This window comes from Megalobrama amblycephala, linkage group LG11, assembly GCF_018812025.1.
Source record: "Megalobrama amblycephala isolate DHTTF-2021 linkage group LG11, ASM1881202v1, whole genome shotgun sequence".
NCBI lineage: Eukaryota > Metazoa > Chordata > Actinopteri > Cypriniformes > Xenocyprididae > Megalobrama > Megalobrama amblycephala.
The window spans coordinates 4,598,814-4,613,767 of record NC_063054.1 but is presented as its reverse complement, the minus strand read 5'-3'; the positions used below and the strand labels follow the sequence as shown (position 1 = coordinate 4,613,767).

Genomic DNA, 14,954 nt, shown 5'->3' with positions numbered 1-14,954 from the left:
AAATAATTTGCTGTTTCAAGAAATATTTCTATTATCAATGTTCAATCAAAACAGTTGTGCTACTGCTACTTAAAGGGTTAGTTCACCCAAAAATGAAAATTCTGTCATTTATTACTCACCCTCATGCCGTTCCACACCTATAAGACCTTCGTTAATCTTTGGAACACAAATTAAGATATTTTAGTTGAAATCCGATGGCTCAGTGAGGCCTTCATAGGGAGCAATGACATTTCCTCTCTCAAGATCCATAAAGGTACTTAAAACATATTTAAATCAGTTCATGTGAGTACAGTGGTTCAATATTAATATTATAAAGCGACGAGAATATTTTTGGTGTGCCAAAAATAAATAAATAAATAACGACTTATTTAGTGATGGCCGATTTCAAAACGATGCTTCAGGAAGCATCGGAGCATAATGAATCAGTGTATCGAATCATGATTCGGATCGTGTCAAACTGCCAACGGCTGAAATCACATGACTTTGCCGCTCCGAACAGCAGATTCAATACACTGATTCATTATGCTCCGATGCTTCCTGAAGCAGTGTTTTGAAATCGGCCATCACTAAATAAGTCGTTATTTATTTGTATTTTTTTGGCACACCAAAAATATTCTTGTCGCTTTATAATATTAATATTGAGCCACTGTACTCACATAAACTGATTTAAATATGTTTTTAGTACCTTTATGGATCTTGAGAGAGGAAGTGTCATTGCTCCCTATGCAGACCTCACGGAGCCATCGGATTTCAACTAAAATATCTTAATTTGTCTTCCAAAGATTAACGAAGGTCTTACGGGTGTGGAACGGCATGAGGGTAAGTAATATGACAGAATTTTCAGTTTTGGGTGAACTAACCCTTTAACATTTTTTTTGGAACCCATAATGCACTATTATTCAAAAGTTTGGGGTAAGTAAGACTTAACAACAATAGCAACAAAATTAAGAAAGATTTCTATTTGAAATAAATGCTGTTCATTGAACATTGAACATCAAAGAATCCTGAAAAAAAATCACGATTTCCACAAAAATATTAAGCAGCAAAAACTGCACTGATAATAATAAGAATCATTATTACTAATTGAGCAACATTAATAATGAAGTACCAAATCAGCATATTGGAATGATTGCACTGAAGATTTAAAATGTATTCAAATAAAAAAGCTATTTTAAATTGTAATAATATTTAATCTTATTTTTACTGTGTTTTTGATCAAATAAGTGCAGCCTTGGTGAACGTAAAAGACTTCTTTCTAAAACATAAAAATAAATGTAATTATTGCAAAAATTTTTGACCGGTAGTGTATGTATGTTCCCTCAAACACTACTAAATATATATTCATGCTCCTATTGATAGCTGTACATATAAATTAAAGGGATAATTCACCCTAAAATGAAGTCATCATGTACTCACCCTGCTGTGGTTCGAATGCAGTATGCCATTCTTTCTTTTTCAGACCACAAAATGTGAATTTTTTTGTGACACAAAAGTATCACAGAATGGTCTTATGTTGCACATGTCATATACTATGCATGTTCTCAGCGCATACGATAGGGTTTGCTAAAAACAAACCAAAATGTAATGTATTATTTAACGTGTTATTTTGTTTGCCTTTTCTGTGCGAGTCGGAGTGAACTGAGTCTCATGGACACATACGTTGTGTAGCTATGCACAGAAGACCAATGGCCAAGGTCAGGATTTCTGTTAAATAATCCTTTTTTTTTTTTTTTTTTTTTTTAACCAAATCCTATCAGAACCCCCCAGAACATTTGGAGTATACGACACATATAACATCAGACCATTTTGTGATACTTGTGCGACTTTTTTTAAAAGGTTGATTTTCCTCGCTATTCACTGCCATTATTATTATTATTATTATTATTTTTTTTTTTACATTTTTCATTGTGTGGTCTGAAAAAGAAAGAAGGGCATACAGCATTAGACCATACGCCATTAGGCCATAACACCAGGGTGAGTAAATGATGACTTAATCTTTTATTTTAAAGTGAACTAACTAGCTCTCACTCTCTAAAGGACATAAAGAATGCAGACTTGGCTCTGTATGAGTTGAGCAGAGTGATCACACTGGAGCCCAGCAGACCAGAAGTGTACGAGCAGAGGGCGGAGGTAAGGAATGAGAGATTAAAATCCTTCACCAAAAAATTACTTTTATTTAGAAAGGCTGTGCTTATAAAGTGTTTTGTGTTAATAGTGAAGCATGTGATTTTAGATTCTGTCTCCTCTGGGCCGCATCAGTGAAGCTTTGTCAGACCTGACTAAAGCCATACAACTGCAGCCTTCAGCCCGACTCTACAGACACAGAGGAACACTGCTCTTCATATCAGAGGTACACACACATGACACAGCAGCCATCTTATCTGTCATGATGCACTTTGGTTTTAGCTTAAATCGACTGAAGTGTTACTGTGACGTATAGATCATTTCATATAATGTGTATCCCATAGATAGCGCTGTATCTATATGTCGTGGGTACGGAGTCCAGGAACGTCACGTTTGTCATCTTTAGCACATGTGAAGAGATTTTTTTATTATGCAAGTGCACAGAAATTATGATTGATACATGATACATACAGTGCAATGTAAGGGAATTTTTAATTATGGGGTGGGTGTTATCATAAGGAATCAAATGTATCTTCTGAGATAAAAATATATTAAAACTTTTAGAACTTAGAACTTTCATACCAATTCAAAAATAGCATTTATTGAAATCAAGCTGCTAAAATGACTTCTTAACTTATATAATGTTAAGAACTACACTACACTACTGACAACAGACAATGAATCTTTTTTGCATGTAACATTTTGACAAAATTTTGCTAATGTGACTTTCCTGTTAGTTTTCCATGACCATTTTCCACCCTTTCTCTGACTCTCCAAATCAAACTGGTTGTTTTTGCTACCATTGAGAGTATTAATTAATGATGTCATTTTGTTTTGTTGCAAAACTTTTGTTGGACTAATGAAATGTTGACTGTGTGACTGTGGTAATTATGAATTGTAGTTCAGTACATTTCTGTCAGTCAATACAAATTACAGCTTATGAATTTGAAAAAAGAGCCAATTCTTAAATTTGGAATTTAATCCAACTCAGTTGATAATAGAAATAAACTTTAAAAAAAAAAAGAAAAAAAAAAAAAAAAAAAAAAGAAGATTTTGAAGTGTAGGTTTTATGGCATACAATCAAATCTGGCACGTTCATTATTATATTATTAGAGGGATAATTGTTAATAACTGTTGATAACTGTTTAAAAGATAAGGGTTGCTAAGTCTTACGCACCAAGGCTGAATTTATTTAATCAAAAAGACAGTAAAAACAGTAATTGTGTTAAGATATTATTATATTTTAAAGGAACTGTTTTGTATTTGAATATATTTTAAAATGTAATTCATTCCTGTGGTGGCAAAGCTGAATTTTCAGCATCATTACTTCAGTCTTCAGTATTATATTATAATGATTTCTGAAAGATTAAGAAACATTTCTTGCTATTATCAATGTTTAAATTAAGCAGTTTTTCTGCTTAATATTTTTGTGGAAACCATGATACACTTTTTTTTCAAGATTCATTAAAGAATAGAAATACAAAAGAACAGTATTTATTTGAAAAATTGATTTTTGATTTGATTTGAGTCCTTTCATAGTTTTCTCTGGAGCCAATTTACATGTGTGTGTGTGTGTGTGTGTGTGTGTGTGTGTTCAGGGAGTTAGAAATTGATTGAATTTGTAACAATGTAAACAAAGACTTTACCATCACTTTTGATCAATTTAATGCATCCTTGCTGAATAAAAGTAGTTGTTGCTAAATAAGAATAATTTTATTTAAAAAAAAAAAATTGCTCATTGATGAATAAGATTTAACAGGTGTCTTCCTTTCTCTCCTTGTTTTTCAGGATTATATGGCAGCCATGGATGATTTCCAGCAGTCTCTAGAGCTGAAGAAGAACCAGCCCATTGCTATGCTCTATAAAGGGCTGACCTTCTTCCACAGGGGTCTCCTTAAAGTAAAAAAAAAACAAAAAACTTTAAATCACAGACTGCAATACAGACTGCCCTGATTCAAAAAACATATGCAGTTTATATGTAAGATCTGGACTGAAGTTTAACGAGATTTGCCATTTTATACTGGGCAGTAGACTATAACTGACAAAATGTACAGTCTATGATACTACTAAATGTTGTTTTCCGCATGCAGGAGGCTATAGAGGTGTTTAAAGAAGCTCTCAAATTAAAGTCGGACTTCATAGATGCATATAAAAGCTTGGGCCAGGCTTACAGGTGTGGTGCTACTGACACATGATGATTTTAATTGTCAGTCCTTTCAAAGGTTACTCTGGACCCAATTTGTGTGTGTGTGTGTGTGTGTGTGTGTGTGTGTGTGTTCAGGGAGTTGGGTGATTTTGAGAATGCTATGGAAAGCTTCCAGAAAGCTCTGTTACTGGATCAGAACCACATCCAGTCGCTCCAGCTCAGAGGAATGATGCTGTACCACCATGGCAGCCTGCAAGAGGCCATTGGCAACTTTAAGGTAAATCAAACATGTGTGTCCCGATTGTGTTGTATGTAAGGGATAATCTACAGCTAGCTGTGCATTAAACAATTATAATGCACAATGTGGAGGCAAAGAACTGCCCGATTCAAATCATGTAATGCACAGCTAGCCGTGGATTATCCCGCTTATACCATGGTCATTTGCCAACATTGATAAGTTAAAGCTGTTACTGATGTTTGCAGCACAATATTTGACCACAAGGGTGAAAATGGTTTTTGTTAGTTATGTCTCGTTAGATAATTACAGGTAATATTTATTTACAGGTAATTCACAGATGTGTCTGTGAATTACCAGCGTCTCTCTCTACTAGGTATGAAGCTGTGAGTTTAATTACTTCAAAAACAGTGATGTCCTCCCCCTCGTTGCTGAGAAATATAATGTAGCGATTTCATTAATAGCAGCATTGATAACAAGTTTCTGTGCTCATGAATGTTTCTGTGTGTGCGCAGTATGATCTCTGATCTCTGTGTGCGAGTGACGTGTGTGTGCTTAAGTGAAAGCAGCGCATTAATACAGAACGGTGATTAAACTGACTGGAACTACCTGTGCATTAAATGGTTTTAATGCACACCTTCCAGCCAATCAGAATCGTGTATTCAGACAGACTATGGTGTAATTACCTTTATGTTAGCAATATTAGTCTACAAATTTATTCGGAGTAGACTCTTTACTTAAAGGGATACTCCACCGTTTTTTCATATTAAACTATGTTATTCCCTTAACTAAGACGAGTTGATACATACCTCTCTCGTCTCAGTGCGTGCACTAAATCTCTCTGTCTTGCGGCGAAACTTTGTTAGCACTTAGCTTAGCCCAGTTCATTCAATAGGGGCCAAGCAGAGAAGCTACCAAACACCTCCACGTTTTCCCTATTTAAATACAGTTACTCGAGTAGTGTAACTCGACCTAGGACGGTGACACAAAACAAAACGTTGCGCTTTTCTAAGCGTGTAAAATGGATAACTATATTGTATGGCGGAATACCATAGCAAGTGCTCGGGAGCACTTTGACTTGGCGCAGTAATATCTTCACTCGTGAAAAGTCCTCTCACCGGCCCCCGCTCCCTCTCCTCCTCCCTCTCATTTCCGTCAATAGAACCAACGCTCCGGCTCCGGTCTGTTCTGGTTCGTATCTTTTTTCCCTCTCACGGTCCATAAGAGCTAATTCCTCCTCCGTGTACTCGGGTTCAAACAGATATGGCTCTGGGTTTGCTACAAACAAGTCATAATCATCTACAAAGTCCGCCATTGCAAATGATCTCTTGCAGTTTGCTAATAGCACAGGTGGTAAAAGTCACGTTGGTTCTATTGACGGAAATGAGAGGGAGGAGGAGAGGGAGCGGGGCCGGTGAGAGGACTTTTCACGAGTGAAGATATTACTGCGCCAAGTCAAAGTGCTCCCGAGCACTTGCTATGGTATTCCGCCATACAATATAGTTATCCATTTTACACGCTTAGAAAAGCGCAACGTTTTGTTTTGTGTCACCGTCCTAGGTCGAGTTACACTACTCGAGTAACTGTATTTAAATAGGGAAAACGTGGAGGTGTTTGGTAGCTTCTCTGTTTGGCCCCTATTGAATGAACTGGGCTAAGCTAAGTGCTAACAAAGTTTCGCCGCAAGACAGAGCGATTTAGTGCATTCACTGAGACGAGAGAGGTATGTATCAACTCGTCTTAGTTAAGGGAATAACATAGTTTAATATGAAAAAACGGTGGAGTATCCCTTTAATCTAATAAATGTTCAGGATAAATCAGTGCACATTTCATAATCTTCTATCAAAATTTGGTAAAATGTTTATGACTTTTCATCACTGCTGATGTAACCATGGCCACATATCCATGATGGATAAAATCAAGTCCTGCTGTACATTATTTCCCAGTAAATATTTGCTTTTAATTGGAAATGTTGATTTAAAGGATTAGTCCACTTTTAAATACACTTTTCCTGATAAATTTACTCACCCCCATGTCATCCAAGATGTTCATGTCTTTCTTTCGTCAGTCGACAAGAAATGAGGGTTTTTGAGGAAAACATTCCAGGATTTTTCTCCTTACAGTGGATTTCAATGGCTACCAACAGGTTGAAGGTCAAAATTACAGTTTCAGTGCAGCTTCAAGGGCTTTAAACGATACCAGATGAGTAATAAGGGTCTTATCTAGCGAATCGATCGGTCATTTTAGAAAAAAATACAACCGTTTATGCTTTATAAACAAAATATCGCATTGAACGTACTTTCCGCTTCCGCATTCTTCATAACGCTTATGCTGAATGTTCTACGCCTTCCCTATTCTACTTACGGAACGAACGCGGCGCCAGTTTAATTTTTTTCCGTAACTTGAATAGGGAAGGCGTAGAACATTCAGTGTAAGCGTTATGAAGAATGCGGAAGCGGAAAGTACGTTCAATGCGATATTTTGTTTATAAAGCATAAACGGTTGTATTTTTTTCGAAAATGACCGATCGATTCGTTAGATAAGACCCTTATTCCTCGTCTGGTATCGTTTAAAGCCCTTGAAGCTGCACTGAAACTGTAATTTTGACCTTCAACCTGTTGGTAGCCATTGAAATCCACTGTAAGGAGAAAAATCCTGGAATGTTTTCCTCAAAAACCTTTATTTCTTTTCGACTGACGAAAGAAAGACATGAACATCTTGGATGACATGGGGGTGAGTAAATTTATCAGGAAAAGTGTATTTAAAAGTGGACTAATCCTTTAAAGTAGAATGAGTATAAGGAAGAATAATGTAATTTCATATAAGCTTTAACAGAAATACAAGCTTCACATTTTTTGCTTTAAAAGCCTCTGGAATGCCTTGAACCATAGACATTTTTTGTGTTTTTTCAAACTAAGGGACAAGTCAAAATGATCTTCTGTGGTAAATGACAACACATCATAGATGCTGTCCGTAGAGCTTAAAGAGAGAGTTCTGCCAAAAATGAAAATTCTCAAACTCTTATTGTTTTCACACAATATTAGTTGTTTTCATGCCTTTTGCACAACATTGTACCATTTCATACTTTTCATCTTCAGAAAGATCTTTCTTCCTCCCCGTATTGCATGAGAACTGTGACTTGCTTAATAATGTGGAACAACCTCTAAGGGTTTCCCTTTACCTAAGTAGACCTGGCAAATTATTTTGTCTGAGATTGATACCAGTTATCTAAAAAGACATGGATAAATAAACAAACAAACACTTTCTTAGAAACACTAAAATCTGAATGTTTATTGAACTGAAATCCTACTGATATGTCACTTACATAATAATTTGGAACACAGTGTATTTAAATGGAGATTCTCTTGCGTCAGTTGGACTCCTTATTGAATATCAGCTAGACTTTCTTTAGTCGGGATGACCCGTGTAGAGTTGTGCGTTTCCCTCTTTGCAACATCAATAACATTGATTTTTTTTTTTTTTTTTTTTTTAAAGTAAAAATGTAATTGTCATTATGTCACTTATACATGGTTGTTTATTTCAACACAGTATTTTTCATTCTTGTATTTCTTGTATGGTTTTATTAATTTCTTTTTTTCTTTTTTTTTGAGTCACAAAATGAACATGTTTTTCAGTTATTCTGGTGAGATGTTGACAGTTCACGGGTGGATGTGTGTCGTCTGCTGTCATGAGCTCAGTCTTGTGGTTGTTTTTTGTTTGTTTCTCACGGGTGGATGTGTGTCGTCTGCTGTCATGAGCTCAGAGTCTTGTGGTTGTTTTTTGTTTGTTTCAGTAGTGTCTTTATCATGTTGTCTTTCAGAGATGTCTGCAGCTGGAGCCCTATAATGAGGTGTGTCAGTACATGAAGGGTCTCAGTCATGTGGCCATGGGTCAGTTCTACGAGGGCATTAAAGCTCAGACGAAAGTCATGCTCAATGACCCTCTCTTGGGACAGAAAGCCAGCTCTGAATATCTCAAAGTCAAATATCTCAGAGGTGAGAAATTAGAGCTCTTTAATAACTTTGATTATACCATTAACAAACATTACATAGTGCTTAACAGATCAGTAGTTCTCAGTTGCTTCTCTATTTGTGTTAGTCATCAAAATTGGCAACTGGCCTGAAACTACATTGAAATCACACTGACTTCTGTCAGTGTTTATTGCTGAATCCAGTAGTAGGAGTGTAAATATTTAAATGGTTAGCTTATCCAAAAATCAAAAGACTTTCATTCATATTTGAAACCAAAATGAAGATATTTTAATGAAATCTGAGAGAATTCGGTCCCTCTATTGAGAGCTACGCAACTGACATTTTAATGCTTCAAAAAGTTCATAGAGATCATAAAACTAATCCAAATGAATTGAGCGTAATGCACGAGAATGAACCTCATTGGTTCTTGCAGAAGCTCAAATGTGCTGTGTAACACGAGAAAGAATTAACCTCATTTTTGCGGAAGCTCAAACCTGCTGCGTAATGTGAGAACGAACCTCATTGGTTTTAGTGGAAGCTCAAACGTGCTGCTTAACACTTGAGAATGAACCTCATTGGTTCTTGTGGAAGCTCAAACGTGCTGCGTAAGACGAGAATGAACCACATTAGTTGTTGCGGAAGCTTAAACGGAAGCTCATATATAAATTTTTTAGATAATAAAACACTTAAAGTTGAAATATGCCTCAGTTTCTTTCTTTTGTGATAGAATATTCCCGTTATTTACACTCTCATCTGGATGTACCTGTTGCGGAGTATAATGTTGATCAGGATTTGCCTGGAAACTTTAAAAACCACTGGGCTAAAAATCTTCCCTTCCTCATCGAGGACTATGAAGAACAGCCTGGACTTCAGCCTCATATTAAGTGAGTTTGGAAACAAAATCAGTCTTTTGTGTTATTGGGAATCGGGCACATTTGAATCTAATTTATGTGGATATCAGTGTGTGTGTGTGTATATATTATTATTATTATTATTATTTTATTTATTTATTTTTAATTATAACTTTCTTTTATTCCTACATTGTCTCTCTTTGTCTTGTAGAGACGTTCTACCTCAGAACTTTGACAGTTACTCTGCTGAGGTTCAGAAGCTCATCTGTACAGCCGATCACCTCGGCGCACTGATGCAGTACGACACATTAGGGTTCCTACCAAACCTCAGAATACACCGAGGTCAGAGCTCTTGAAAATCACTAAATCATAAAATAAAAGAAATTTTTAAGAAAAAAAACATAGAATATCATAGATGTATTCAAGGCATTTATGAAGGTATTTATGAATTGCATTTTTAATGTGTTGTGTTGTCTTGTGTAGCTATGGGTTTGGCCACCATAGAGGTGATGCAGGCCATGCAGCGCACCTGGAGTAACTCGAAGGTTCGAGTCAACGGAAAGACCAGACAGCTGCAGTGGAGAGACATGTTTGACATCGCAGTGAAATGGAGAAGGTCAGATTCCAGCCAATGTGCCTGAGCTCTTCTCATGACTCTGTTGAGGGTGTTACCAAGTGTTGGGCTTGATGATTGATCTTTGCTGATTTGTGTGTGTGTGTGTGTGTGTTCACGGGTGTGAGTAGGATTGCAGATCCAGACCAGCCTGTGCTGTGGTTGGATCAGATGCCTGCCAGGAGTCTTAGCAGAGGATTTAACAACCACATTAACCTCATCAGGTGTTGTATCTGCCCTCAATGTGCCATTTGCTCTGTAAAGCTGCCAGTCCTAAACGCTTATTAAATTTGTTTGGCTTTTAAGGGCCGTTCACACCAAGGATGATAAAGATTTAATAATCGTTCTAATTCTCCATGCCACAACGATAACGATACAAGGGAACAATATCATTGGAATCACTTTCAGAATGATAAAAACATTGGTGGCCAATCAGAATTCATTTGATTTTAAAGAGCTCAAGCATTTATGTTAAAATTCTGGGGCAAAATAATAGGTTTGATTCCCAGCAAAATCCACTTTTCTTGTAAATGTTAACCCTTTAAAATATACAGTCACACCGGTGTGATTGGAACGTTCAGTGCATCACGTGATCAACTGCTAAATTCAAATCTGCTTTTGTGCTTTGGCTGGCGCTGAGCCAGAGACGGACATGCTCAACACTCCTCATATATCACATCTGTTCAGTGTTTTCAGCCACCAAATGCTTATACTAGCAAAAACATTCATAGTTTGTAAAAATACACACTGACGTCTTTGGAAGCTGCAATAATAATTGAGAAAATAAGCTTTCAAATATACATTTCACATTGTGTTTTATTTGCTGTAACTATAAAGGTTTCTTTGTTTTTCTCCAAGCTGACTGGCCAATAGCTTTAGGGAGAACTGGATGAATTCATGTGTAAATTCAGACTTTCCAGCATAAACAATCATGGTGGTCCACATAGCCCAAAATGACTTGTCGAGTAACTAACATAATCATTATAAAAGTATTTAAAACACAAAATACATTTACTGACATAGAATCAGAAAATCAAATATGTCATAATCTAGTTAACAATATTTGAAGTACAAGAATAAAAACAAAAGAAACCGATGACCTACACAAGTCATACAGCGTCAAGTGTCACATGCCAAGCTTAACGTGTCGTCAACTTGCATGCCGATAAAATTCCGATAAAAAAATATGCATTGCTTTTGGTTGTAGTGTGAAACTATGGAAGCCCATTTCCGCCGCATTAGAGAAAAAAAAACATGCTCTGATAAGTCATAATTATTATTTAAGTCAAAATTATATATCATAATTAACACGTCATCATTTTTTATTTTTATGTCATAATTCTGACTTACATATTTTCAACTTTTTTTTCATAATTTCGACTTGTCAAAATTATGACTTAAGCTGATATTATGACATAAATTGAAATGAATACTTATAGTCAAAATTATTACAAAAAGTCAAAACTATGACTTAAAGGTGCCATCGAACACTTTCTTACAAGATGTAATATAAGTCTAAGGTGTCCCCTGAATGTGTCTGTGAAGTTTCAGCTTAAAATACCCCATAGATTTTTTTTTAATTAATTTTTTTAACTGCCTATTTTGGGGCATCATTAACTATGCTCCGATTCAGGGCTGCTGGCCCTTTAAATCTCATGCTCCCTGCCCATCGAGCTCGCGACTCTATAATACAGTGCATTTACAAAGTTCACACAGCTACTATAACCCTCAAATGGATCTTTACAAGATGTTTGACATGTATGTTGCATGCATGCTTCGGGTCATGTGAGTATAGTATTTATTTGGATGTTTACATTTGATTCTGAACGAGTTTGAGGCTGTGCTCCATGGACTAAAGCTAACATTACACACTGTTGGAGAGATTTATAAAGAATGAAGTTGTGTTTATGAATTATACAGACTGCAAGTGTTTAAAAATGAAAATAGTGACGGCTCTCTTGTCTCCGTGAATACAGTAAGAAACGATGGTAACTTTAACCACATTTAACAGTACATTAGCAACATGCTAACAAAACATTTAGAAAGACAATTTACAAATATCACTAAAAACATCATGATATCATGGATCATGTCAGTTATTATTGCTCCATCTGCCATTTTTCGCTGTTGTTCTTGCTTGTTTACCTAGTCTGATGATTCGGCTGTGCACAGATCCAGACGTTACTGGCTGCCCTTGTCTAATGCCTTTCATAATGTTGGGAACATGGGCTGGCATATGCAAATATTGGGGGCGTACACCCCGACTGTTACGTAACAGTCAGTGTTATGTTGAAATTCGCCTGTTTTCCAGAGGTCTTTTAAACAAATGAGATTTATATAAGAAGGAGGAAACAATGGAGTTTGAGACTCACTGTATGTCATTTCCATGTACTGAACTCTTGTTATTCAACTATGCCAAGATAAATTCAATTTTTAATTCTATGGCACCTTTAAATAGTCAAAACTATGACTAAATTGGAATATTGACTTAAGTCAAAATTATGATTTAAACTGATATTATGACATGTCAATATTTCAGTTTAGTCATAGTTTCGACTATTTATATCATAATTATGACTTACCAGAGCATGATGCTTTTTATTTTTCTTATGCGGCAGAAATGGGCTTCCATATGAAACAGACCTAAACCAGTTGCTTTGGTTGTTTTATAGTGTTTTAATTCCTTTTCTGTTGTTTCACAGAGGGCAGATCATAAATATCAGATATCTGGAGTATTTCAGTAGTATTCTCATCTTCGTAAAGGACAGAATACTGGTTTATCACGGGTGAGTTATGTTTTGTTTGTTTTTTGGTGTGTGTTTTTTCTTTTCTTTTTTTTTAAATAAATACTGGCAGAAGCCATTCATTCATTCATTCATTCATTCATTCATTCATTCATTCAGTAACACACACCTCATTCATTCACAGCCTTCATTCATTACCACACCTTGCACATTCATTACAATAAGGTTCATTAGTTAACATGAACTAACAAAGATAAATAAATGCCGTATAAGAGCAGTTCATTATTAACGTTAATTTCAACATTTACTAATACATTATTAAAATCTTAACTGTGAACTAACATGAACAGACAAAGAACAACTGTATTTTCATTAACTAACATTAACAAAGATTAGTAAATACCGTATTGCTCATGGTTAGTTCAGGTTAGTTAATACATTACGTTTAACTAATGAACCTTATTGTAAAGTGTTACCTCATTAATTCATTCAAACATCTCATTTTAACATCAATCTTTACAAAAGATTTTTCAAATAAATGATCATCAACAAATCAAATGTATCATGATTTCCACAAAATTAAGGCAGTAAATCTGTTTTCAACTGATAATAATAAGAAATGTTTATTGAGCATCAAATCAGTATATTAGAGTGATTTCTGAAGGATCATGTGACACTGAAGACTGGAGTAATTATGCTGAAAATTCAGCTTTGATCACTGGAATAAATTACATTTTAAAATATATTCAAATAGAAAACAAGTTATTTTAAATTGTAATGAATGTAATTATTTTTGATGAAATAAATACAATCTTGGTAAGCGTAAGATACTTCTTTTAAAAAACATAAAAGAAAATCTTATTGTTTCCAAACATTTCAGTGCTAGTGTAAATCACTCATTCATTTACATACTCTGCTTATTCACTGACACACCAGTCAAACAGGTACATAATTTATTCACCATGTGAAATTATTCATTCATCTATCATTCTTTGTTCATTTATAAATACACCATATACATGTTGATAAATGTGTCCTCTCTCCATCAGGGCGTATAACCCACGGGGGCTTCAGGAAGTAAAGCAGGCCCTGGAAAATGTTAATAAAGTGGAGGATCTGCTGCCCATCATGAAGGTAACATGAGTGTTAAACATGTGTTTTACAGCTGCTTGTAACAGTGTTTTAGTCACATAATTATCATCTAAATCATTAAATGGATAATTTGTGTGCTAAACGAATTCAATTTTAACAATCTTTCGGGTTAGACAAGGTCTGACTGTATGAAAGTCTAAAAACATCTTTCTCATCCTAATAGATTACCAGTAATTAATGTCTAAGATATGTTTATTTTTTCACCATTCATATTTTTCATGTGATAATACTAAATCTGTGTTAATAAAAAACTTCTAATCATGAGTGTCACAGCCTCTGATAAACACATGGGAAATGATTGCTTATACTTATTTGCTTGCTCATAATTACAATTGGTATTTCACACTTTTAAATAGCCACACTTAAAATAAACACATGCAAGTTTTCATAAACCGCATAAAGATAGTTTCTCTGATATGTTTCTGTGTGTGTTTTCATATCTGAAGCAGTTCAACAGTAAAACCAGAGATGGTTTCACAGTCAATTCCAAAGTGCCCAGTATGAAGGATTCTGGGAAAGAATACGACGGTTTCACCATTACCATCACCGGGGATCGGTGAGAACTTCCACCTGAAATATTCTAAAATATTATGCCTTCAAAGTTTGTGTTCTTTAGTGTATTTTCAGTTTATGGGATGGTTTAGGCCATGTTTTCTATTTTATTGACTTCCATATGCAGGTGTGTGGAGGGGCTTCTGCAGGAGATGATTAATATGATTAATATAATGTAATTGCTTCAGGTAACAGACTGTATGAAAATGATCTATTTCAGACGCTCTTAAATGCACGCAATTATGAGAGGTTTGCATACATCGTTATCTATATATCTGTATGTGCTTCATGATATCTGCATTTCCCCACACTGTTTTTCACTAAATGAACACAAGAAATATTAATCATTCTCATTTTTATGCACCAATATAATCATAAGTAGTAATATACTATATTATTATTATTAAATATATTTGTACAAAAACATTTTAAATATGTGAAAAATGCCACATGACTTGAGTGATGACACAAACAAATTGATTGAATTAAGTTTTGAATTGATTTATTGAACTGGGCAGTTTAAGGTAATTAATTTAAATAAATCAAACTGACAAGCTGAATATAAA

The 14,954-nt window shown here is 35.2% G+C and overlaps 1 protein-coding gene across 3 annotated transcripts in view; it reads left to right on the top strand.

The window, feature by feature from the left end:
- The window catches only part of ttc13 (tetratricopeptide repeat domain 13), a 31,859-nt gene that overhangs the window by 8,022 nt on the left and 8,883 nt on the right, over positions 1-14,954 (top strand). The window contains exons 1-14 of one of the 3 annotated variants that reach the window (XM_048208411.1): positions 836-1,694; positions 2,038-2,130; positions 2,234-2,350; positions 3,913-4,023; positions 4,215-4,297; positions 4,406-4,547; positions 8,326-8,500; positions 9,204-9,360; positions 9,539-9,669; positions 9,811-9,943; positions 10,072-10,164; positions 12,643-12,726; positions 13,734-13,818; positions 14,283-14,392. In XM_048208411.1, the coding sequence (XP_048064368.1) occupies positions 1,671-1,694; positions 2,038-2,130; positions 2,234-2,350; positions 3,913-4,023; positions 4,215-4,297; positions 4,406-4,547; positions 8,326-8,500; positions 9,204-9,360; positions 9,539-9,669; positions 9,811-9,943; positions 10,072-10,164; positions 12,643-12,726; positions 13,734-13,818; positions 14,283-14,392 (1,538 nt within the window). In that variant the 5' untranslated portion in view covers positions 836-1,670. Of the gene's footprint in view, positions 1-835; positions 1,695-2,037; positions 2,131-2,233; positions 2,351-3,912; positions 4,024-4,214; positions 4,298-4,405; positions 4,548-8,325; positions 8,501-9,203; positions 9,361-9,538; positions 9,670-9,810; positions 9,944-10,071; positions 10,165-12,642; positions 12,727-13,733; positions 13,819-14,282; positions 14,393-14,954 lie in introns of those variants that run through there. The other 2 variants (XM_048208410.1, XM_048208409.1) reach the window with 2 other exon arrangements.